This window comes from Pseudophryne corroboree, chromosome 4 (genome assembly GCF_028390025.1).
Source record: "Pseudophryne corroboree isolate aPseCor3 chromosome 4, aPseCor3.hap2, whole genome shotgun sequence".
In the NCBI taxonomy this organism is placed as follows: domain Eukaryota; kingdom Metazoa; phylum Chordata; class Amphibia; order Anura; family Myobatrachidae; genus Pseudophryne; species Pseudophryne corroboree.
The window spans coordinates 421,149,136-421,175,300 of record NC_086447.1 but is presented as its reverse complement, the minus strand read 5'-3'; the positions used below and the strand labels follow the sequence as shown (position 1 = coordinate 421,175,300).

General features: G+C 45.1%; 1 protein-coding gene across 3 annotated transcripts in view; it reads right to left on the bottom strand.

Moving 5' to 3' along the window:
• SENP6 (SUMO specific peptidase 6) overlaps positions 1 to 26,165 on the bottom strand; it is a 343,996-nt gene that overhangs the window by 85,867 nt on the left and 231,964 nt on the right. For all 3 annotated transcript variants that reach the window (XM_063916838.1, XM_063916835.1, XM_063916837.1), the window contains 3 exons: positions 25,306 to 25,532; positions 16,395 to 16,504; positions 277 to 393 (listed from right to left, as the gene is read on the bottom strand). In XM_063916838.1, coding sequence (XP_063772908.1) covers positions 277 to 393; positions 16,395 to 16,504; positions 25,306 to 25,532 — 454 coding nt within the window. The remainder of the gene's footprint in view (positions 1 to 276; positions 394 to 16,394; positions 16,505 to 25,305; positions 25,533 to 26,165) is intronic.

Here is a 26,165-nt window from a genome sequence, read left to right as displayed (position 1 = left end):
GTTTGTTTATGTTTGGGACTGTGTTCCCTTTGTTTATCTATTTTTGGTGCTGGCTGGTCATGTTTCTTTATGCCTGTATTTATATCTGATCTATTACAATAATAACCAATGTTTATAATTGGACACATAGTAGCTCAATAGACAGGAACTGTATGCTACAGTACATTGTGTAGAAAAAAATAATAATCTAATGACTAATTAGTTATAATAAAAAAATTTAAATAAAAGAAAAACACAGATTACATTATAAGAAAGGCAGACATAAAATGTCCTTACTTTAAGTAGAAATCAATAATAACATCATTCAAAAATTCTCCTTCATTTAAACAATGGAGATCCTCATTTGTGACAGAGATCCCACCTTTAGCAGGAGGTGGAGGGTAAACAATCAATCTAAAAGAAACAAACAAAAAAAACCATGTCAACTCATATCTTCAATTAAAAATAATCAATTACTGTTTTTAACATACCAAACTGATGGCAAAAAACAACAGAATGACCAGACCCATACAAATAAAATGTAAGCCTTTTCCACCTCTTTTTCTGATCGATAAACATATTTCTTTGAACTAGAGGCACACTGATATATTGTACAGTTTGTAATTTTGAGGTGAATAGGAATTTATTATTATTATTATTACATTTTATTTATAGGGCGCCACAAGTGTTTCACAGCGCCGTACAAAGGACAGTACAGGGAGACAAAACTTAGCATAACAGTAAATAAATAACAAAAATGGAGTGCAGGTAACAAAGAGCACCACAATTCTCATACACAATACAGCTTAGATATAAGTAGTGAGGGAGTGATCATTGTACTACTTGGGGCTGGCGGCCATAGATAGAGAGGGGCCATTTATCAGCAGGAGAAAAAGCAGGTAAAGATGGTCGCTGAGTGAAATGTGTCAATAAGAGGGCTTAGACAAGAGGAAAGAGGGCCCTGCTCTGAAGAGCTAACAATCTAGTGGGGAGGGGCAACAGACAGATGACATGAGGTGCAAGCAAGCAGGTAGAAGCCTGATGGTGGTATGCGAGCAAAGCAGAGATGTCCAAGGCATGGGGCAGGGGGATGGAGGAGCAGCCTAAGGACTAGGTTATGCATTGGAGGGGTACGCTTTGATAAATAGGTGGGTTTTCAGTGCCCGTTAGAAGCTTTGCAAGGTCGGGGAGAGTCTAATGGAGCAGGGGAGCGCATTCCACTGAAGGGGTGCAGCACGGGCAAAATCCTGAACTCGTGCATGGGAAGCAGTGACCAAGGCAGAGGAGAGGCGACGGTCATCAGCCGACCGTAGTGGGCGGGAGGGAGTATGAAGGGAGAGGAGGTTGGAGATGTAGGGAGCAGTGGAATTAGAGATGGCCTTGTATGTGAAGGTGAAGAGTTTGAAGAGGATTCTGTAGGGGAATGGGAGCCAGTGTAGATTTTCTCGAAGGGGAGTGGCAGAAGTGGAGCGGAAGATGAGCCTAGCTGCGGAGTTGAGGACAGATTGGAGGGTAGCGATGTGGGAGCAAGTGAGGCCAGTGAGGAGCACATTGCAGTAGTCGAGACGTGAGATGACCAGTGAGTGGATGATAAGTTTAGTTGCACTCTGGGAGAGAAATGGCCTGATGCGAGCAATGTTGCGTAGCTGGAACCGACAAGATTGCGCCAGAGCTTGGATGTAGGGTGCAAAGGAGAGGGAGGAGTCAAGAGTGACGCCCAGGCAGCGGAGTTGGGGAACGGGGGAGATGACAGTGTTTTCAACAGTGATAGAGATATTTGTAGGGGGTGTTGCTCTGGCTGGGGGAAAGATAATAAGTTCAGTTTTATCCATGTTGAGCTTCAGAGAGCGCTCAGACATCCAGGAGGAGATGGCAGAGAGGCAGCTGGAGACCTGAGAGAGGACAGAGGGGTTACACAAAGGGGGCGACCCGGCACCGGTCTAAAAATAGTTTTTGATTACAGAAAAACCAAATTTGGACAATTTTCAAGTAAAATCTTTAATATAATCTCCAGTTTGGGGGTGCGCCCAGAGCCAGTGACATATGCATAAACAAAAGGGAGAAAGAAGAAGGCTCTTGTGTGGGCGCACTCATTAATGGTAGTTAAATAACTAGAATGAATAACACTAGGTTGATTAGTCAGCAGATAAAACAAAATTTATTTGGAAATATTAAGAATATAATTGCCCCTGGTTGAGGAGATGTGAATGATCCCAGATAAAAGATAAAAATGTTCTGGTCCTGCCTCAGGAAATGAGATGGAGAGGGGTAGAGACACTGCAAGTCATAAACCCTTTCTCACCCGGCCAGTACAGATGATCTGTGTTAATGAGATCAATTAAGTCAATTGATTTTAGATTCTGTCATAATCCTAATGAAGGAATAACAGCTATTATGGCAATGAGTAATAATAGAAACAAATCAAAGGATATACCAGGGTAAAGAAAGAAAAGGATAGGAACAAATGGTGATGCTGCTGTTGGAGTCACATACCACACATCATATGCAATGATTGATGTTCTACAACACTGAGTATTCCCTGTGAGTCTCCACCTCAGGTACTAACTCAGCCCACACTGTTTCGCTTCCAAGATCGGACGAGATCGGGCATTAGCAGTGTGGTTTGATAGTAGAAGGATTTGGTCAGACGTCCAATGAGAGTGCACCTATATAGGGGGGGATAATTAGCTGGGTCTTATAGATACAGTGTGGATCTGCTTTTTGTGTTAGGCAGGAGACATCAAGTCCCACACCGGTGGTATTGTGTCCCTGGATCACAAATGAGAGTCCACGAAAAAGGAAGATATATAGATTTATGAAAAAAACGAAGATATATAGATTTATGAAAAAAACCCTAAAAAGGAAAATGGAGATCAATTAGGCTGTAGTTATTAGGAACGGGTGATAAAAATTACTCGTCCGTATAGATACAAATGGATAAGGAAACACGGATCAAGAAATTTTTTTATATATATGTGTACATTGGTACTGGTGTAAGGAACAGAAAATATGTCAAAGATAATTGTAGATACAAATAAATAGTACTGGTATATGCAATGAAATAATCACTAGTGACATGGGTGTCATTAGAAACACTTTGTGTGAATTGGAGCTGTTATAATCATTAGGATATAGGGAAATAGACATGAAATTCTCATATAACCCATGCAGCAATATGACAACAGGATCTGCAGGAGGAAAGTCAAAGAAGAATGCAGTATTACTTTCCTATAAAATGCAGTTTTTAATCCTGATGCAATAAACTAAGATGCATAAGCCTGGAAAAAGGCATAAATGAAGCTGCACGGATATAGATACAATTTCTATGACAGCTGGGCAAAAATTAGCCCAAAATGGCAGGATGGAATGATCTGACCTGAGGCTAGGAGTGAATCACTTGCAGTTGGACAAAACAGGACCCATTGGAATGGAAAACATGTTTCACCCCTGTGGGGCTTGCTCACTTCCTAATTATCCCCCCCTATATAGGTGCACTCTCATTGGACGTCTGACCAAATCCTTCTACTATCAAACCACACTGCTAATGCCCGATCTCGTCCGATCTTGGAAGCGAAACAGTGTGGGCTGAGTTAGTACCTGAGGTGGAGACTCACAGGGAATACTCAGTGTTGTAGAACATCAATCATTGCATATGATGTGTGGTATGTGACTCCAACAGCAGCATCACCATTTGTTCCTATCCTTTTCTTTCTTTACCCTGGTATATCCTTTGATTTGTTTCTATTATTACTCATTGCCATAATAGCTGTTATTCCTTCATTAGGATTATGACAGAATCTAAAATCAATTGACTTAATTGATCTCATTAACACAGATCATCTGTACTGGCCGGGTGAGAAAGGGTTTATGACTTGCAGTGTCTCTACCCCTCTCCATCTCATTTCCTGAGGCAGGACCAGAACATTTTTATCTGGGATCATTCACATCTCCTCAACCAGGGGCAATTATATTCTTAATATTTCCAAATAAATTTTGTTTTATCTGCTGACTAATCAACCTAGTGTTATTCATTCTAGTTATTTAACTACCATTAATGAGTGCGCCCACACAAGAGCCTTCTTCTTTCTCCCTTTTGTTTATAGAGGACAGAGGGGGACAGATCAGGAGAGGAGAGGTAGAGTTGTGTGTCATCAGCATAGAGGTGGTATTGAAGGCCAAAGGAGTTAATGAGCGCACCCAGGGAAGAGGTGTACAGGGAGAACAGAAGGGGGCCTAGGACAGAACCCTGAGGGACACCAACAGGAAGGATGGAAGGGTGTGAGGTGGTTCCGGAGGCAGACACAGAGAAGGAGCGGTTAGTGAGGTATGAGGTAAACCAGTCAAGGACGGTGCTAGAGAGGCCAACATTTTGGAGTGTGCGGAGGAGGAGAGGGTGATCCACGGTGTCAAAGGCAGCAGAGAGGTCCAGAAGGATGAGCAAAGAGAAGTGGCCCTTGGATTTGGCTGAAAGCAGGTCACTGGTGACTTTCACTAGGGCAGTCTCGGTGGAGTGGAGTGGGCGAAAGCCAGATTGTAGTGGATCAAGGATGGAGTGGTCAGAGAGGTAGCTTGTGAGACGGCTGTAGACCAGTCGTTCAAGTAGTTTGGAGGCGAAAGGGAGAAGAGAGATGGGGCGGTAGCTAGTGAGTGATGAAGGGTCGAGGTTGGCTTTTTTGAGTATAGGGGACACCAGAGCATGTTTGAATGGTGAGGGAAAGATGCCAGTAGAGAGCGATAGGTTAAAGAGGTGAGCAAGGTGGGAGCAGGCAGTGGGGGGGAGAGAGTGGAGAAGACGGGAGGGGAGAGGGTCCAAGTGGCAGGTTGTGGGGGGAGAGGATAAGATGAGGGAGTGGACTTCCTTGTCTGAGGTGGGACAGAAGCAGGACAGGGTGGGATAGATGGATGGGAGGGATGGTGAGAGCAGGGGGGCAGCAGAGGGGTGACGGGAGGAGATGTAATTTTGAATATCCTCAATTTTGGAGATGAAGAAGGAGGCAAAGTCAGTGGGAGTGAGGGGAGGGGAGGAGGAGAGGGGCGAAGGAGAGTGTTGAAAGTTTCAAAGAGTCGGCGTGGACTGGAGGACTGAGAAGAGATGAGTGTTTGGAAAAAGGATTGCTTGGCGAGAGAAAAAGCAGAGCTATAGGAGGAGAGGATAAACTTGAAATGGAGAAAGTCCGCCAGAGAGTGGGATCTCCTCCAGGAGCGTTCTGCGGACCGTGAACATTTTTGTAGGAATTGTGTAAGTTTGGTGTGCCAGGGTTGGGGTTTGGAGCGGCGGAGGGGGACAGATGAGAGGGGGGCCACAGAGTCAAGAGCAGCAGTAAGGGAAGAGTTATAGAAGGAGGCTGCCTGGTTGGGACAAGTCATAGTGGAAAGAGGAGAGAGGAAGGTCTCGAGGGAGAACATGATAGCGGGGTTGAGGGACCCGAGATTACGTCTGGTGATGGTGTGTCTGGGTGTGGAGCAGAGAGGGGAAGATGAGAGGGTGAAAGAAAGCAGATGGTGGTCAGAGAGAGGGAAGGAAGAGTTAGAGAAATCAGAGAGATCACATCGGTGGGTGAAGACAAGGTCGAGGGAGTGGCCGAGATTGTGAGTAGGGGTGGAGGACCATTGAGAAAGTCCAAAGGAGGTGGAAAGAGCAAGAAGGTTAGAGGAAGCTGCATTAGTGATGTCGATAGGGATGTTAAAGTCACCGAGGATGATAGATGGGAGGTCGGAGGAGAGAAAGTGGGGAAGCCAGGCAGCAAAGTTGTCAAGGAAAGGTGAACAGCGGCCAGGGGGGCGGTAGATCACTGCCACATGGAGGTGAATGGGGTAGAAGAGGCGGATAGTGTGGACCTCAAAGGTGGAGAAGGTGAGGACGGGCTCAGGTGGGATGACACGAAAGGTGCAGTTAGGAGAGAGAAGGATGCCCACGCCTCCACCCTGGCGGCCATCAGTTCTGACCGTGTGGGTGAAGGAGAGGCCTCCGTAGTAGAGGGCAGCAGGGGAGGTGGTGTCAGAGGAGGAGAGCCAGGTTTCAGTATAGTCTAATGTTTATGCACAATTGTGCGTTCACGTGCATCGTTCATTGCATCTTCTGTGCTGCATGTCAGGCGGCAAGATGTCGTGAACGATGTGGTGCATAACGTTAAGTGTTTATGGCAAACCGGACAACTGATATACCATTTGTACAGCCACTGTACAGACCATTATTTACATTTCCCAGGGAAATCGTAAAAATTGTTGCATACAGGAGCAACGATAAATCTCATGCTATTCAACTATACGATATATTGTGTCCTTGCTTGTAGAACTGCACAGTGTATATGCGCTATTTCGTTTGATCTGGGATAAAGGGAAATCGGAACGACCATCATGCCAATTGCCCGTCGTTCTGATGTGTACCCAGCATTAATCTTTAGTCTGTTCTGATGGAACACATTTTGCTGTAATTTCCTCTGTATTTCTAAAATGTAAAGTTAATTTCACTCTCTCTACCCCAACTACTCAAGTTTCACAAAATAAGCTTCTGTTACTGAGCCAGTGTAAATGTTCAGCTAGTTTAAAGAGAGGGATCAGATAATATAACATAACTCGGGATCAGTACGAAATCCCGCTGGACGGGATCCCGGCGGTCGAAATACCGACACCGGAATCCCGACCAGCACAATCCCGACATGGGTGGCGAGCGGAACGCAGCCCCTTGCGGGCTCGCTGCGCGCGGCACACTAATTTATTCTCCCTCTATGGGTGTCGTGGACACCCACGGAGGAAGAATATGTCGGGATTGTGTCATTCGGGATTCCGGTGTCGGTATTTCGACCGCCGGGATCCCGTCCAGCGGGATCTTGACCGCATCCCCATAACTCAAACCAAAAGATTCAATAATGAGGGCGGAGCTTTAAGGATGCAAACCATAGGGCAAACTATCGCAAATTATTGCCATGACTCCGCAAGTAATGGAATTACTTTTCTATCAAAAATACTCAAAGTGCACTCCTCTATATCATATTTTAAAAGGTTAACAAAAGCGAAAAACCCTCTAACAGCTAGTAAAATAGAATACAAGTACTAATAAAAATAAGAATTTACTTACCGATAATTCTATTTCTCGGAGTCCGTAGTGGATGCTGGGGTTCCTGAAAGGACCATGGGGAATAGCGGCTCCGCAGGAGACAGGGCACAAAAAGTAAAGCTTTACGATCAGGTGGTGTGTACTGGCTCCTCCCCCTATGACCCTCCTCCAAGCCTCAGTTAGGTACTGTGCCCGGACGAGCGTACACAATAAGGAAGGATTTATGAATCCCGGGTAAGACTCATACCAGCCACACCAATCACACCGTACAACCTGTGATCTAAACCCAGTTAACAGTATGATAACAGCGGAGCCTCTGAAAAGATGGCTCACAACAATAATAACCCCATTTTTGTAACTATGTACAAGTAATGCAGATAATCCGCACTTGGGATGGGCGCCCAGCATCCACTACGGACTCCGAGAAATAGAATTATCGGTAAGTAAATTCTTATTTTCTCTATCGTCCTAGTGGATGCTGGGGTTCCTGAAAGGACCATGGGGATTATACCAAAGCTCCCAAACGGGCGGGAGAGTGCGGATGACTCTGCAGCACCGAATGAGAGAACTCCAGGTCCTCCTTAGCCAGGGTATCAAATTTGTAGAATTTTACAAACGTGTTCTCCCCCGACCACGTAGCCGCTCGGCAGAGTTGTAATGCCGAGACCCCTCGGGCAGCCGCCCAAGAAGAACCCACCTTCCTTGTGGAGTGGGCTTTTACCGATTTTGGCTGTGGCAGGCCTGCCACAGAATGTGCAAGCTGAATCGTACTACAAATCTAGCGAGCAATAGTCTGCTTAGACGCAGGAGCGCCCAACTTGTTGGGAGCATATAGTATAAACAGCGAGTCAGATTTCCTGACTCCAGCTGTCCTTGAAATGTATATTTTTAAAGCTCTGACAACGTCCAACAACTTGGAGTCCTCCAAGTCGCTTGTAGCCGCAGGCACTACAATAGGTTGGTTCAGATGAAATGCTGACACCACCTTAGGGAGAAAATGCGGACGAGTCCGCAGTTCTGCCCTGTCCGAATGGAAAATCAGATATGGGCTTTTGTAAGATAAAGCTGCCAGTTCTGACACTCTCCTGGCCGAAGCCAGGGCTAGTAGCATGGTCACTTTCCATGTGAGATATTTCAAATCCACAGTTTTTAGTGGTTCAAACCAATGAGATTTGAGAAAGTCCAAAACAACATTGAGATCCCACGGTGCCACTGGAGGCACCACAGGGGGCTGTATATGCAGCACTCCCTTAACAAAAGTCTGGACTTCAGGAACTGAAGCCAATTCTTTTTGGAAGAAAATCGACAGGGCCGAAATTTGAACCTTAATAGATCCCAATTTGAGACCCATAGACAATCCTGATTGCAGGAAATGTAGGAATCGACCCAGTTGAAATTCCTCTGTCGGAGCACTCCGATCCTCGCACCACGCAACATATTTTCGCCAAATGCGGTGATAATGTTGCGCGGTTACTTCCTTCCTTGCTTTAATCAAAGTAGGAAAGACTTCTTCCGGCATGCCTTTTTCCTTTAGGATCCGGCGTTCAACCGCCATGCCGTCAAACGCAGCCGCGGTAAGTCTTGAAACAGACAGGGACCCTGCTGAAGCAAGTCCCTTCTCAGAGGTAGAGGCCACGGATCTTCCGTGATCATCTCTTGAAGTTCCGGGTACCAAGTCCTTCTTGGCCAATCCGGAACCACTAGTATCGTTCTTACGCCTCTTTGCCGTATAATTCTCAATACTTTTGGTATGAGAGGCAGAGGAGGAAACACATACACCGACTGGTACACCCAAGGCGTTACCAGCGCGTCCACAGCTATTGCCTGCGGATCTCTTGACCTGGCGCAATACCTGTCCAGTTTTTTGTTGAGGCGAGACGCCATCATGTCCACCATTGGTCTTTCCCAACGGGTTTCCACTCCCGGGATGAACACTGCTGACAGTGCTATCACATGATTCTCTGCCCAGCGAAGAATCCTTGCAGCTTCTGCCATTGCACTCCTGCTTCTTGTGCCGCCCTGTCTGTTCACATGGGCGACTGCCGTGATGTTGTCCGACTGGATCAACACCGGTTTTCCTTGAAGCAGAGGTTCTGCCTGGCTTAGAGCATTGTAGATTGCTCTTAGTTCCAGAATGTTTATGTGAAGAGACGTTTCCAGGCTCGACCACACGCCCTGGAAGTTTCTTCCTTGTGTGACTGCTCCCCAGCCCCTCCGGCTGGCGTCCGTGGTCACCAGGATCCAATCCTGTATGCCGAATCTGCGGCCCTCCAATAGATGAGCACTCTGCAACCACCACAGAAGAGATACCCTTGTCCTTGGAGACAGGGTTATCCGCTGGTGCATCTGAAGATGCGACCCTGACCATTTGTCCAACAGATCCCTCTGGAAAATTCTTGCGTGGAATCTGCCGAATGGAATTGCTTCGTAAGAAGCCACCATTTTTCCCAGGACTCTTGTGCATTGATGTACAGACACCTTTCCTGGTTTTAGGAGGTTCCTGACAAGCTCGGATAACTCCTTGGCTTTTTCCTCCGGGAGAAAAACCTTTTTCTGAACCGTGTCCAGAATCATCCCTAGGAACAGCAGACGTGTTGTCGGAATTAACTGGGATTTTGGAATATTCAGAATCCACCCGTGCTGTTTTAGCACTTCTTGAGACAGTGCTAATCCTATCTCTAGCTGTTCTCTGGACCTTGCCCTTATTAGGAGATCGTCCAAGTATGGGATAATTAATACGCCTTTTCTTCGAAGAAGAATCATCATCTCGGCCATTACCTTGGTAAAGACCCAAGGTGCCGTGGACAATCCGAACGGCAGCGTCTGAAACTGATAGTGACAGTTCTGTACGACGAACCTGAGGTACCCCTGGTGTGAGGGGTAAATTGGAACGTGGAGATACGCATCCTTGATGTCCAAGGATACCATAAAGTCCCCTTCTTCCAGGTTCGCTATCACTGCTCTGAGTGACTCCATCTTGAACTTGAACTTCTTTATGTACAGGTTCAAGGATTTCAGATTTAGAATAGGTCTTACCGAGCCATCCGGCTTCGGTACCACAAATAGAGTGGAATAATACCCCTTTCCTTGTTGTAAAAGGGGTACCTTGACTATCACCTGCTGAGAGTACAGCTTGTGAATGGCTTCCAAGACCGTCACCCTGTCGGAGGGGGACGTTGGTAAAGCAGACTTCAGGAAACGGCGAGGTGGATCCGTCTCTAGTTCCAACCTGTACCCCTGAGATATTATCTGCAGGATCCAGGGATCTACCTGCGAGTGAGCCCACTGCGCGCTGAAATTCTTGAGACGACCCCCCACCGCCCCCGAGTCCGCTTGAGAAGCCCCAGCGTCATGCTGAGGCTTTTGTAGAAGCGGGGGAGGGCTTCTGTTCCTGGGAAGGAGCTGCCTGTTGCTGTCTCTTCCCCCTTCCTCTGCCTCGTGGCAGATATGAATATCCCTTTGCTCTCTTGTTTTTAAAGGAACGAAAGGGCTGCGGTTGAAAAGTCGGTGTCTTTTTCTGTTGGGGAGTGACTTGAGGTAAAAAGGTGGATTTCCCGGCTGTAGCCGTGGCCACCAAATCCGATAGACCGACACCAAATAACTCCTCCCCTTTATACGGCAAAACTTCCATATGCCGTTTTGAGTCCGCATCGCCTGACCACTGTCGCGTCCATAAACTTCTTCTAGCCGAAATGGACATAGCACTTACCCGTGATGCCAGTGTGCAGATATCCCTCTGTGCATCACGCATATAAAGAAATGCATCCTTTATTTGCTCTAAAGACAGTAAAACATTGTCCCTATCCAGGGTATCAATATTTTCAATCATGGACTCTGACCAAGCTACCCCAGCACTGCACATCCAGGCTGTCGCTATAGCTGGTCGTAGTATAACACCTGTATGTGTGTATATACTTTTTTGGATATTTTCCATCCTCCTATCTGCTGGATCTTTAAGTGCGGCCGTCTCAGGAGAGGGTAACGCCACTTGTTTTGATAAGCGTGTGAGCGCCTTGTCCACCCTAGGAGGTGTTTCCCAGCGCGCCCTAACCTCTGGCGGGAAAGGGTATAAAGCCAATAACTTCTTTGAAATTAGCATTTTTTTATCGGGGGCAACCCACGCTTCATCACACACCTCATTTAATTCTTCTGATTCAGGAAAAACTATAGGTAGTTTTTTCACACCCCACATAATACCCTGTTTAGTGGTACCTGTAGTATCAGCTATATGTAACGCCTCCTTCATTGCCAAAATCATATAACGTGTGGCCCTACTGGAAAATACGGTTGATTCGTCACCGTCACCACTAGAATCAGTGCCTGTGTCTGGGTCTGTGTCGACCGACTGAGGCAAAGGGCGTTTTACAGCCCCTGACGGTGTTTGAGGCGCCTGGACAGGCACTAATTGATTGTCCGGCCGTCTCATGTCGTCAAACGACTGCTTTAGCGTGTTGACACTATCCCGTAATTCCATAAATAAAGGCATCCATTCTGGTGTCGACCCCCTAGGAGGTGACATCCCCATATTTGGCAATTGCTCCGCCTCCACACCAATATCGTCCTCATACATGTCGACACACACGTACCGACACACAGCAGACACACAGGGAATGCTCTTAACGAAGACAGAACCCCACTAGCCCTTTGGGGAGACAGAGGGAGAGTTTGCCAGCACACACCAAAAGCGCTATATATGACAGGGATAGCCTTATAATAAGTGCTCCCTGTATAGCTGCTTTAAAATATATTTTTGCCACAATTTTGCCCCCCCCTCTCTTTTTTACCCTGTTTCTGTAGTGCAGTGCAGGGGAGAGCCTGGGAGCCGTCCTGACCAGCGGAGCTGTGTAAGGAAAATGGCGCTGTGTGCTGAGGAGATAGGCCCCGCCCCTTTTCCGGCGGGCTCGTCTCCCGCTCTTTAGTGGATTCTGGCAGGGGTTAAATATCTCCATATAGCCCCCGGAGGCTATATGTGAGGTATTTTTAGCCAAATTAGGTTTTCATTTGCCTCCCAGGGCGCCCCTCTCCCAGCGCCCTGCACCCTCAGTGACTGCCGTGTGAAGTGTGCTGAGAGGAAAATGGCGCACAGCTGCAGTGCTGTGCGCTACCTTTAGAAGACTGAGGAGTCTTCTGCCGCCGATTCTGGACCTCTTCTCGTTTCAGCATCTGCAAGGGGGCCGGCGGCGAGGCTCCGGTGACCATCCAGGCTGTACCTGTGATCGTCCCTCTGGAGCTAATGTCCAGTAGCCAAGAAGCCAATCCATCCTGCACGCAGGTGAGTTCACTTCTTCTCCCCTAAGTCCCTCGTTGCAGTGATCCTGTTGCCAGCAGGACTCACTGTAAAATAAAAAACCTAAGCTAAACTTTTCTAAGCAGCTCTTTAGGAGAGCCACCTAGATTGCACCCTTCTCGGCCGGGCACAAAAATCTAACTGAGGCTTGGAGGAGGGTCATAGGGGGAGGAGCCAGTACACACCACCTGATCGTAAAGCTTTACTTTTTGTGCCCTGTAGCGGAGCCGCTATTCCCCATGGTCCTTTCAGGAACCCCAGCATCCACTAGGACGATAGAGAAAAAATAATAATAATAATACTCAGAGTACGTAACAAAAAACACAATATATCATCACTACCATGTGCACTAGCTGAAGAAGGCTTTAGCATGAACTTGAAATAACATGGATTTGCATGTACACAGGACCATGCTGATACCCTGCCCTGTTTGACAAAGATGCAAGAACATTGGAGATTGCACAGAGATCTAGAAGAGTGGAGTTCAATGTAGAACAGAATTTGACCAATAAGTATACAAACTACACAGCATTAATCAACACAATTATGTAGGGCCCAGACACCCATCATTTAAAAAAATTGGGCTATTATTTCACTGTTTCTGGATCCCTTTGTAATTCACAGTTTTATATTAAGAATAGGGGGAGGAGGAGGGGGGGGGGAAGGATGGGGAATTTTGTTGCTACTTACATGTCAACCTGACCAGCCCCATGCCTCTTGCAGTAGGCCAAGCGTCCTACCTACCTCAGAGATCAACATCTTCAAGGTCAGCCTGGTCACTAATGACCATGTGCTGTAAAAAAAAAAAAGTGCATGCGGCTGCACTGCTATGGGGCAAGTGGTGGACAAATGATAGCTAGGTGATTGCAGCAACACTGATTGCTCCCCCTCTGGATCCCACACAAAACAGTGATATGACGGTGCTACCTGACCAGCAAGAATGCCCACCGCCAGTGTTCTGGTTTGTTTCCGGAGACCTCTGCTGAACTTTTTTAGTACGTAATTGTAAAACCTGAGAAAGCTACAATAACCTTGGACACTGTTCTCACAAATTTGATGACACGTCACCTCCAGTGATTCAGATGGAGCTGAAGTGAAGGAACAATTAATAATCTGATGTTACAAGAGAGCCTTCAGTAGGAAGACCAGAATAGAGTGATGCTTCACCTAATGCTGATTAGACACAAGGAGGGAGATTCAAATACTTGAAAAGTCAGTTGGGAGTCTGTTTTTTCCTATCTAATAGGAAAAAACAGACACCCAACTGACTTTTCAAACATTTCAATCTTCCACCAAGGATGAAGAGACACTCACATGCCATGGAGCTAATAAATGAATGTTCTCACATGCAACAGATGGAAAATCCCAAACTATGGTAATATTCAAATCTTACGTATAAAACAATTGTATTCTGTTGGCCTAGATTTGACTTGATGTTGTGTATCTGTTATGCGGAGTCTTGAATGTGACCTGGGGGGATTTGGATAGTGTATGCTCTTCTTTAGCTTCAGGGAATGGGAGTCATAAAGGTTTTGTATGAAAGCTTCATGCTTCACTCCCCAAATAACCAAATCTTTCAGACCAGGTCAAGAAGTACAAATTCTGAGGAGGTTATGAGAACATCACTTCTAAAAGGACTTTTGTATTTACGTGGGCTGTCCCATCCCCTCTATCTACTGGGAGATAGTTACTTGGAAGAGAGTTAAATCCCAAGAGTGGGTGTTTGGAGTAACTACCAGCTGGAATAAGCATGAAATGCACTAAACACACAATGGGGGTCATTCCGAGTTGTTCGCTCTGTATTTTTTTCTCGCAACGGAGCAATTAGTCGCTAATGCGCATGCGCAATGGCCGCAGTGCGACTGCGCCAAGTAAATTTGCTATGCAGTTAGGTATTTTACTCACGGCATTACGAGGTTTTTTCTTCGTTCTGGTGATCGTAATGTGATTGACAGGAAGTGGGTGTTTCTGGGCGGAAACTGGCCGTTTTATGGGTGTGTGCGGAAAAACGCTACCGTTTCTGGGAAAAACGCGGGAGTGGCTGGAGAAACGGAGGAGTGTCTGGGCGGACGCTGGGTGTGTTTGTGACGTCAAACCAGGAACGACAAGCACTGAACTGATCGCAGATGCCGAGTAAGTGTGGAGCTACTCAGAAACTGCTAAGAAGTGTCTATTCGCAATTTTGCTAATCTTTCGTTCGCAATTTTGATAAGCTAAGATTCACTCCCAGTAGGCGGCGGCTTAGCATGTGCAAAGCTGCTAAAAGCAGCTTGCGAGCTAACAACTCGGAATGAGGGCCAATGTTCACAACCGGGAGCAAAGTCAAATATGACTTATTTACTGTGATCTTTCCCACAGCAAGAAACCAAGGGAGTAATTCAGAGTTGATCGCAGCAGCAAATTTGTTAGCACTTAGGCAAAACCATGTGTGCTGCAGGTGGGGCAGATATAACATTTGCAGGGAGAGTTAGATTTGGGTGGGTTATTTTGTTTCTGTGCAGGGTAAATACTGGCTGCTTTATTTTTACACTGCAATTTAGATTTCAGTTTGAACACACCCCACCCAAATCCAACTCCATCTGCACATGTTATATCTGCCCCACCTGCAGTGCACAAGGTTTTGCCCAACTGCTAGCAAATTTGCTGCTGCGATCAACTCTGAACTAGGCTCCAGGTCTCTTATGCTGGTTTCAGATCGCATATGCCGGATCCCACCCGGTAAGAGAAACGTGTCCTTACCGGGTGGGATCCGGCATTTGCGCTCCTTTGCTGGCTTTCTGACCCGGCAATATACCGGGTCGGTTGCCATAGCAGCGGGGGGAGCAGCAGCAGCAGGGGCGGGGGTGGAGGCGGCGCTGGGAGATGAGCTCATCTCCTGCGCCGCCTCTCCCTATGCTGTGAATGGGAGCCGTGTCGCATCGGAACGGCTCCCATTCACACTGCACCTGAAAAAGTGCATGCGGCTAATAACCCTTCTTTTTTACCAGGTTGAATTACCGGGTCAGGCGACCCGCTAATTCAGCAAAGGACCTTTCACATCGCACACTGACCCGTTTCGACACGGCAATATGCCGTGTCGATACCGGGTTATTTGTGCGATGTGAAAGGGGCATTACTTATGCAACCTTGAACCTTGTTTCCTTGATTTTTCCTTTTATTTCTGAAGCCAATGCATTATAATCTGTTTTCCAGAGTTTTCTGCTTTAATTTAGCAAATTCTTCATGTCTTTTTTCAAACTCTTGAGCCTGTGATGTCAAAAGCTACACACTTGTATGTAAGTGAGTGTGGAATATTAATATTGATATTAATATTTGTGTGGAGAATTAAAAGATTCACATAACTTCTTTGGTGGTGGCAAAGTAACTTTGTATTTATCCCGAGTAACTAAATTGCACACCCAGCAGTCTTAGATTGCAGTATCTGAGGACAAGCTGGATATCGTGACAACACCTAAAAGACAAAGATGCTCCAGAGAACCAAGATGAAGGCTCTGAACAAGACCAAAGTGAAGGTATGCCAACCATAAAACCTTGAGCCAAAGAAAATGTGATATGTTTGAGAGAATTATTTGTTTACATAGTACTTTGGGAAGTAAAAAATAAATATGTTCTAGTAGTTCCCTCACTAGAAAACAAGGACAAGCTGTGCGCAAAAGCAAACACTGTGGTAGAAAAAGCCCACAGAATTTTCTTTGCATATGATGCACAAGGCAAATATTACAGAGAAATGATATCAGAGTAGATTGTGGTATGTGTTTAAGTCCACCTAAGTAACGGTATTAAACACAGACCTGCTTGTTTCTTACATATATTTTAAGTCAACTGTTTTTCACTAACTGGTTAGAGGCACAGGGTTGCCAGGCCTAGGACCCATGCAGGTCTCAAACATTCGGGTTTTAACTGTAGCCCTGCACAGGTTATGCACGGTTATCAGTCAATAGACAGAGTGCTCTCTATAAGTGCAAGAGAAACAACATAGGTGCAATCACTACAAGATTAGACTACACTACTGAACAGTTAGTGGATTTCTTAAAAACAACGATCTTTATGAATTGTATGTATAAAACTTACTTTTCAATGGGACCAACAAAGACACTGTGTGCGTCTCCAACCCCGTCTTCATTAAAAAACTGCAACTGAGCTGCAGAATTCCGCAACGTCATTCGGTTTTCTGATGCAACCTGCATTACAAGTACAGTAGTGTTACTGTCCTGTTGCTGAAAACAAAAAGTTATCCAGATAATAATACAAGTATTAATTGAAAACAAACTATTTATATGTGGGGGTGACAGGACAATAAACACATACAGAAGCTTTCTATGTCAATATAAAATTACCCCAGGAAAGCTGCATTTAACTTCTGCTTATATGTAATCAAAGGCTCCCTGTCATTACAGAAGATATTATTATGTTACAGGAGCCAGTTTATTTGGCTATAAGCTAGTGCAGATGGCGCAAATCTAATAGTGGGTACACACTAGGTGATATGCTCCGTAAGCGACATCGCCTAGTGTGTCCCCTCCCGGCCCGTTCGACGGCAAGAACACACACAGCGCAATATTACACAGTGACGTCATGCCGTGGCCGGGCTGTACATACAGCTGTGGACGATGAGTCCAAAGTGAGCTGTATGTACGGCCAAAACAGAGGGTCGTTAATGACCCGCAGGGCCGCGCATCGGCCATCGTCAGCTGCATACAAACTGGGCAATATAGTAAACGATATCGCTAAGCGTGTATGCACCTTTACACTGATGAATCAAGAACTTTTACTGTGTGTTAAGAGAAACATTTTTGTGAAATGTTACCAATTTATAAAACAAGATCATTGCAAAACATTTTCTATATAATAACAGCACATCAAAATCCTTCTGTATCTCTTTAAACTGGGACACTCATGGATAACACAGGTGATGTGGCTTTCGGACTTCAAGCCCTCATTTTATATGGTTCAGGGATAGTATGGTAAACTTGCTTCTGGGGGATGTTTCATAAAATGTAGTTTGTAAAGCAAAACATACCATAAGCCAATGTAATTATTCAGCCACTAGAGGCACTCTTCCATTGAGTGTTGATGCAGAATTATGTCCAAATTCCTTATTTTACATGATTTAAGAACAAACATTTAACTGATTTTACTCATTTCCTCTGCTTTTCAGTAGTCCTAATTTTCACCATGGGGTTTATTTTTGTTCTGTAATGGTGTTGTTCAGTAACGTTTTTGTTGTCGTTGTCCTTCACTGTACAGTTATTGCTTCTGTGATGCAACATTCCTAAATACTCTGCATATAGGAGTTCATATAAGGATCTATTAGATTGTTTTTTTTGTTTTTTTTCTTATTACAAGTTTAAACCCACTGATGTTTTACTTGCCGAAACAAGCTACAAGCTACTTGAAACAAACTACCAAATAAAACAAAAATGGTGCATTTGCATTCTGAATGTTACATAAGCTATATTTAAAAACTCTGGAATCTTAAAGGAAACCCCAATTACAAAATAACAGTTATGGTAGATTTACCGTTTAGAACTATTTCTCCTACGTCCACAGGATAACATTGGGATATGTGGTAGCGACAGCAGATTGGCACTCAACGATCACAGCTTTCAGCTTCCTAGGATGCAACGGGCTTGTCCCTATATCCCCGCCTCCTGGCTCAGGCAAATCAGTTGTTTTCCAAAGCGTAAGGCAGGAACATCATAGAGAGCCCTAATCAGGCAAGAAAAACACACATGCACACCCTTCCTTACAAGGAAGAGTTTAGTAAGTGAAAGGATCCTCAAAATCAAGTGCGTCAGGATAGGATCCCTGTGGACTTAGGAGAAATAGAGTTATCAACGGTAAGTCTACCATAGCGATTATTTCTCCGGCAGGGTCCACAGGTTATCATTGGGATGTCCCAAAGCAATTTAGTGGTGGGGACACTCCTGATTGGACAAGATAATTCTTAGCCCGAATTCAGCGTCCTGACAGGCAAAGGTATCCACGGCATAATGTCTAATGAATGTGTTAATGGAAGACCATGTGGCTGCCTTACATATATGTTCTGCTGAAGCACCACGTTGTGCTGCCCATGACGGACCTACCTTATGAGTAGAGAGAGCAGAGACATTAGCCGGAACAGGGAGATCAGCTTGAGAATATGCTTCTGAAATTGTCATCCGAAGCCACCTCGCCAGTGTCTGCTTGTCAGCATGTCATCCTCTCTTGTGAAATCCATAGAGAACGTAGAGTGTGTCTGTTTTTCTGAAGGCACTGGTATGATCCACGTAGATCCTTAAAGCACGGACTACGTCCAACGATGCATCTACCACAGAAAGGTCCAGCCCTTGGAAGACCAGGACTACAATTTCTTAATTAAGGTGGTATTTAGACACCACCTTAGTTAGATACCCAGATTTGGTTCTGAGAACTGGTCTATCTGGATTTAAAAAAAAAAAAAAAAAAAAAATCAGAAAAGGAGGGTGACATAACAATGCCCCTAAATCTGAAACTCTTCTAGCTGAAGCAATAGCCAGTAGAAAGAGAACTTTAGCGGTCAACCATTTAAGATTCACTTGTTTTAGTGATTCAAATGGGGCAACTTGAAGGGCCTTTAGAACTAAACTTAAGTCCCAAGGCACTGCAGGAGGAACAAAAGTAGGTTGAATGTGCAGCATTCCCTGGAAAAAAATGTGCACATCCTATAGCTTAGCAATTTACTTTTGGAACCATACGAGTGCCGACACCTGCACTCTCAAGGAAGCCACCCTTAGACCTTTGTCCATTCCTGCCTGAAGGAATGCTAAGACTATGGAAACTGTGAAAGACCTAGGGTCAAATTTCCGGTCACTGCACCATTGAATATAGGATTGCCATATTCGGTGATAAATGCGAGCTGGGGAAGTTTTCCTTGCTCTGAGCATTGTTTGAATTACCTGTTGTGAGAATCCTCTTGCTTTCAGGATGGAAGTCTCAAGAGCCACGCCTTCAACGACAATCGATCCAGGTGCTTGTGATAGCAAGGACCCTGAGACAGTATATCTGGACGTTGAAGGAGGAGTGGGAATGGAGCATCCATCGACATCCTCTGCAGATCTGTGTACCAATGTTTTCTGGGCCAAGCCAGAGCTACTAGTATCACGGCGCCCCTTCCTTGTTTTACCTTTCGCATCACCCTCGGTAACAGGGCAATTGGTGGAAAAACACAGGCCAGACGAAAGTCCCATCTCAATGACAGGGCATCTACAAAGGTCGCTCTGGAATCCTTTGTTCTTGACCCGTACATGGGAACTTTGTTGTTCTGATGGGACGCCATGAGTTCTATCTCCGGTAACCACCACTTGTCTACGAGAGTTTGGAAGACCTCGGGGTGTAAACCCATTCGTTAGGATGAATGGCATGTCGACTGAGAAAATCCACTTCCCAGTTTAGGACTCCCGGAATGAACACTGCGGACAAAGATGATAAAGTTCTGCCCACTTTGACGTGTGACTTACCTCCTTCATTGCGTTTTGGCTGCGAGTTCCTCCCTGATGGTTGAGGTACACTACTGCAATTGCATTGTCAGAGCGGATTTGGACTGGTTTCCCCTGAAGGATGTCCTTTGCCTGCATAAGTGCCATATATATATGGCCCGAAGTTCCAACATATTTATTGGCAGGCAACTTTCTTTCTTGGTCCACTGCCCCTGGAAGCAACTCCTTCTTGACACCGCTCCCCAGCCCTGAAGACTGGCATCAGTTGTCAGAATTTTCCAATCAGATATCCAAAAGGGTCTCCCTTTGTCCAGATGGGATGTCTGTAGCCACCAGGCTATTGATCTCTTTACTTCCAGAGGAAGGACCTTAGTCTGCGTTTTTATTGTCGGATGAAAACCATTCCATTTGGAAAGGATCAAACGTTGCAGAGGCCTTGAGTGGAATGGAGCATACTCCACCATGTACAATGTCGACACCATCAATCCCATCACACACATTGCTGCGTGAATGGATACCCTTTGATTGGGTAGCAGCTACTGAATCTTTGACTGAATTTTGGATATTTTGTTCAGAGGTAAAATTACTCTCTGAAGACCCGAATCTAACTCACACGAAACCTTACTCTCTGAAGACCTGAATCACCCAAGTGAATCATCCGTTGTGACTGAACCAGGGACGACTTTGCCCAATTTATGAGCCAACCGTGTCTCTGCAAAGAAGCTATACTGTCTGTTGCAGATGACACAAGAAATTCCTGAGACTGTGCCAGGATTAATAAATCGTCGAGGTATGGAAAAATCCTTATCCCCTGCTGACAGAGATAAGACGCCATTACCACCATAATTTTGGTGAATACTCTGGGAGCTGTGGCCAGTCCAAATGGTAGGGCCTGAATCTGAAAATGTTGCTGGAGGATAGTAAACTTGAGACAGTGCTGATGGGACAGTGCTACAGGAACATGTAGGTAAGCATCCTGGATATCCAGGGATAACATAAAATACTCCGGCTCCATGGCCAAAATAATGGAGCATAAAGTCTTCATATGAAACAGAGGCACCCAAATGTACTTGTTCAGCACTTTGAGATTGAGTATGGGCCAGAACGATCCATTTGGCTTCTGGACTAGAAAAAGGTTGGAATAAAAACCGTGTCCTTGAATTATCACTCCTGACTGAAGCAACTTCTGAACTGCCTCTTGCAAAGCCCTGGCCTTCGCTTCCACTGAAGACGGGCTGGTACAAAAAAAACCTTTGAGGAGGGTGTTTCTTGAAAGCAAACGCATAACAATGAGATACTGCTTCTTGCACCAAAGCATCTGTGGTGGACTGCTGCCAGATCTGTGCAAACTGAAGAAGTCGGCCTTCCACCCTGGGTGGAGGCCGCACCATCAGGCTGATGGCTTATTTTCTGATTTGGAAGTCGGCCCTCTGGTAGCCAAATGCTTTTTAGCCTTACCAGACTTGTCAGATTGAGACTGTTTCCCATAACCCTTTCCTTTTGCTTTTCCTAGAGTCCGAAAGGGCCGAAAAGCTGGAAATCTAGGCTTGGATTTGTGTGTGGAAGGAAACGTCACTTTCTTGGAGTCTGCTTCGGACTCCAAAATACTGTATAATTATTTACCAAAAAGAATATATCCAGCAAAAGGCAGAGACTCCAGAACCTTCTCGGATTCTGAGTCAGCTTTCCATGTACATAGTCAAACCACTCTGCGAGCTGCTGCTGCTGAGGCTGATGCCTGAGAGGCAATTGTACCCATATTCAAGGCTGCTTGTTCCATAAAAATAGCCGCCTGTTTTATATGTGCAATATGGGATTTTTGCTCTTTAGATGCCATTGAAAAATCATCATCCAAAGCATCAGCCCAGGCTGCCACTGCTTTTGCCATCCAGGCTGAAGCCATGGCTGGTCTTATTGCCCCCGACAAGAAGAAAATGTTTTTTACAAAACCATTTATTTTTCTATCCGTGACATCACTTAATGATGTTGAAGGCAGAGGTAATGTAGATTTTCGCAAACAATCGGATGACATGCGTATCTACTTTGGGAGCCACCTCCCTTTTTAAACAGTCCCCACCCGAAGAAGAGAATGGGAATTCCATTTCTTTGGAATTCTAAACTTTTTACTGGGTGTAACCCAAGCATCTTGCATAATTTCCATCAGCTGTTCTGACCCAGGAAACTCAGTCCTAACTGTTTTGGGTCGTTTAAACACAGGTGCCTTAGATTTTAACAAAGGCTCTGCTGCCTCCAAGGACAGAATGGCTTTCATAGCACTAATTAGCTCAGGAATGTCCAGTGAGCTGAGGCCTTCCTCCTCGTCTCTGTATGCAGGCCCGGAGTGCGATGAGTCCTCATCTGAAACATGTGTAACTGTGAAGATGTTGTTTCATATCTATGTGATTTACTTACCACTGGCCTTTTAGTCTGTTTCTGTTGAGAGGCTACCGATTCCTGTATTTAATGTGATAAACCCAAGGTGGAATGTTCCATGTAAGGGTTAATAGGGTAACTGGTATAGGAGCAGGCATTATCCGCTCAGCTATACTGGATAATGTCTGTGCAAAAGTAGTCCACTAAGGTTCAACTTGAATAATCCAAGGCAGGCACAGGTTCAAGAGGCTTTGGTGAAAGCTAAAACAATTTGCACATAATCCATTTTGAACCCAGCTTTGCAAGACAAACATGAAATGAGTGTTGGTGCTGCTGTGGAGAGTATATCCTCAGCCTTGCCTCTCAGACATGATAAATAAACCACACACCTGTACAGTGTTAACTACACAATAAGTGACTGCAATCACTTTAAAATTTGTTAAAGTGACATACAATCTGATCCTTCCCTGCTTTGCACCAGCATTGAGAATCAGAATACACAGAAACTGACAGGAAATAGTAAAGTCAGCAATCACACTAGCAATCCATCACAGGCTATACATTAGTATAATAAGCAACATGAGCACATAATCAAATGTCGGTCAATGCTTTTAAGAATGGGCTAGATAAATTCCTAATGGATAAGGATATACAGGGTTATGGTGCATAGATAGGGCACTATAGTTATAATAAAATGAGGGGGGAAAAACACAACACAACGACCGACTTAATCAACAGTTAAAATTAGTCCTGAAAATAATACAGTGTAGGAGAACACAAACAAGTTGAACTCGTTGGACAAATTGTCTTTTTTCAACCTCAAACTATGTAACTACTGTATGTAACTATAGATAGGTTTCAAGTGTGTAGGAGAAACATATTACTTTATATAGGTGTTTAAACGTATTCAGTCGCACAGCGAAAGAAAACAGCAGCAATAGTATACAAACTCATATGCCTCAGGCATTTATCCAACTATTCGTACTCAAAGGTAGATAGAGACTTTGGGGGTCATTCCGAGTTGATCGTAGCTGTGCTAAATTTAGCACAGCTATGATCATTCACACTGACATGCGGGGGGATGCCCAAGCACAGGGCTAGTCCGCCCCGCATGTCAGTGCCGCCCCCCCCCCCCCCCCCCCCGCAGAAGTGCGAAGGCATCGCACAGCGGCGATGCCTTTGCCCTTCAAGAGTAGCTCCCGACCAGCGCAGCTTTAACGTCACGCAGCCGCCGCGGCCCGCCCCCCCCCCCAACGGTCCGGCCACGCCTGCGTCGGCCGGACCGTGCCCCCTAAACGGCGGCCCTCCCGCCTCTGCCTCAGAGGCGATCGCTAGGCAACAACGGATGGCATGCGCCGGCGCACTGCGGCACTGGCGCATACGCAGTTCCGATCCGATCACTGCACTGCGAGAAACTGCAGCGATCGGGTCGGAATGACCCCCTTAGTGCTGTATCACCTGGCTCAGGAGAGTGGGATACAGGGAGACTTCACCCCGCTTCCAAGATCGACCAATAAGTTAGTGAACGCTGAGTGGATCGAGACACTATTAGTGTACACAATTGCCCCGTGAACCTACAGTGAACACAGACGCACAAGTCATACAGTCGCCTATACTGCGACTGGGTCCTTTTGGATACACTGCATCTCAGACATAAGAGGGAACTCAGTTCATCACGGGAAACTCGGAGGACACTGGTCATGAACCGGGTGGAGGGGTGACCAAGGTAGCGTCTTACTCCCCACTGCTGACATCCGTCTTACTCCCCACTGCTGACATCAACCCTAGGGATTGCAGCCTCATACTACCCCTGGAGCCTATAATCCCAGCATACGAGGTGGCAGCCACAACAGCGACTGTTCGGTAGTCTCCATCCCGAAACAGTGCGGCTGTGTCTCGCTTTTCCCCTACTAAACGGAACCTATGCCTTACCTTCTCCCCGTGCTCCGGCCACAGCCTGGTAACTTCTGCTGGACTTGCTAGTACATCCTACACAGACGCCCGCCGAAACAGCATTGTACACGTGGGTAAGCGTTATCGCGACCCGGCAGGGAGTTGTTGGAGCGACTCTTTCTAAGGTACGTATAAGACGCTTTTTCACTCAAAAAAATAGTAAGACTATAAAAATAGAATAAAAAAAAAGCTTATGGCTGCTAAAAACCAGAAGCTCATTGACCATGGTCCGGCTCCTGCCGCACCAAACAGAAAACTGATTTGCTGGAGCAGGAGGCAGGGATATAAGGACGGGCCCGTTGCATTCCAGGAGACCAAAAGCTTTGATCGTTTGGTGCCTGTCCGCTGTCGCTACCACATATCCCAATGTTATCCCTGTGGATAACCTTTGGACCCTGCAGGAGACACGTTCAATAAAACCCGACAACAGCCTAATTTTCTCCATGGACCTCAAGGTGTTGAATGAATGCTGGTGTGCCTTGGTGGATCTATATCTCTCATGGAGGCTTACACACATCTCGGTGACCATTTTAAAATGTTTAGCAAGAACTGGGAGTGCAGCTTTAAAGATGATAAAGCAACATGATTATTAGTCAATTTTTCCAGAAACAGGTGTGTCAGATTGGACAAGATTACTTCCAGCTCCATTACAGCCTGTTGTGTGGTCAGAAGACAACATTTTCTGTCATGAGCAATAAAAAAATGCTGTTGAATTGGACAGGATCATCACTGTCAATTTCAGAGAACATACTATTCGTTCCAATATAATAATATCTAATTGGCAAATAATATTTGAGAATTGCAGTAAAATATGGGCATCTTTACTTACCAGATACCTTAAAATGGGCATACACTAAACAATTATTTTACAGATAATCTGCCAGATCGGGCTGGTTGCAATGAAAATCTGGCAATGGATGAGAGCAAATGACAATCGGCCATTTGCGCCAAAACACTGGAAAATGGACAAAACCTGTCATTCAGACAAATTGGTTAAATCGCGAATGTGACCAATTTGTATTAATGACATCTTTAGTCCTTTTTCCAATGTTTGGGATTGTCATTTACTCTCATCCTATGCCAGGTTTTCATTCAAACCAGCCAGATCTGTCAGATAATTGTATAGTGTATGCCAAGCTTTAGTCAGATAGATTTAAAAATACAAACACAAAACAAAATAGAAAAACAATAACATTTACAGGTCTTGCTATGTGGTCTTGTGGGGATGAGCCGTGTGCTGGAGATTCTTCAATGTGTTTGGTAAAGGCAACAAGTCTTCTGTTAGCTTCGTCAAATACAATTTTCGAGAAAAAGTCTGGGTTTGAGTATTTGACACCAGCTGCAATTAGTATCTTTTCAAAAATTGCGTTGTCATGCACAAGCAAATGACTTTCAAAGATTAAGACAATGAACTGCTCTTCTAGATCTACAACAGAAAAGAAAGAAACAATTAGGGATATTTAAAAAAAAATGAAAAATAAATACTTTACAAATATTAAAAAAAAAGTACTGTATATAATACAATTAAATTCAACCATGCATATGCAGTATCCTATAAAACGACACAGGTGTTTCTGTAAAAAGTAAACCTCCTCGTAGGTAACCGTGTCTCATTAGGATGACGCTGTAGAGGTTGATATGTACGGTGTCTTACGTAGTTATAGACATATGAAGATGACTACTTCATATACAGTGTTCTAAGTCAATTCTCTCTTTTGAATGGCGTATTTAGACCATGGAGTAGATTTACTAAAGCTTCTAAAAACAGACAAGTAAAAGGTGTTGCCCATAGCAACCAAGAAAATTTTGTCTAGAAATCAATAACTAGCTAAAATCTTATTAGGTGCTATGGCCAACACTTCCACTTCAGTATATGTACCCCCATATTTCAGTATGGGTGAAAAGAGAATTGTCCATTCCTGTGGAATATAAAATATCGTCAGGCAGAGATTACTAGATTGGCACATATGGTGCTCACTAAACTGAAGGAACGATCTGGGTATATCCCCAAAACCCTTCACATAGACTGAAGCTATATTTTATAACTTTCTCTCCAATA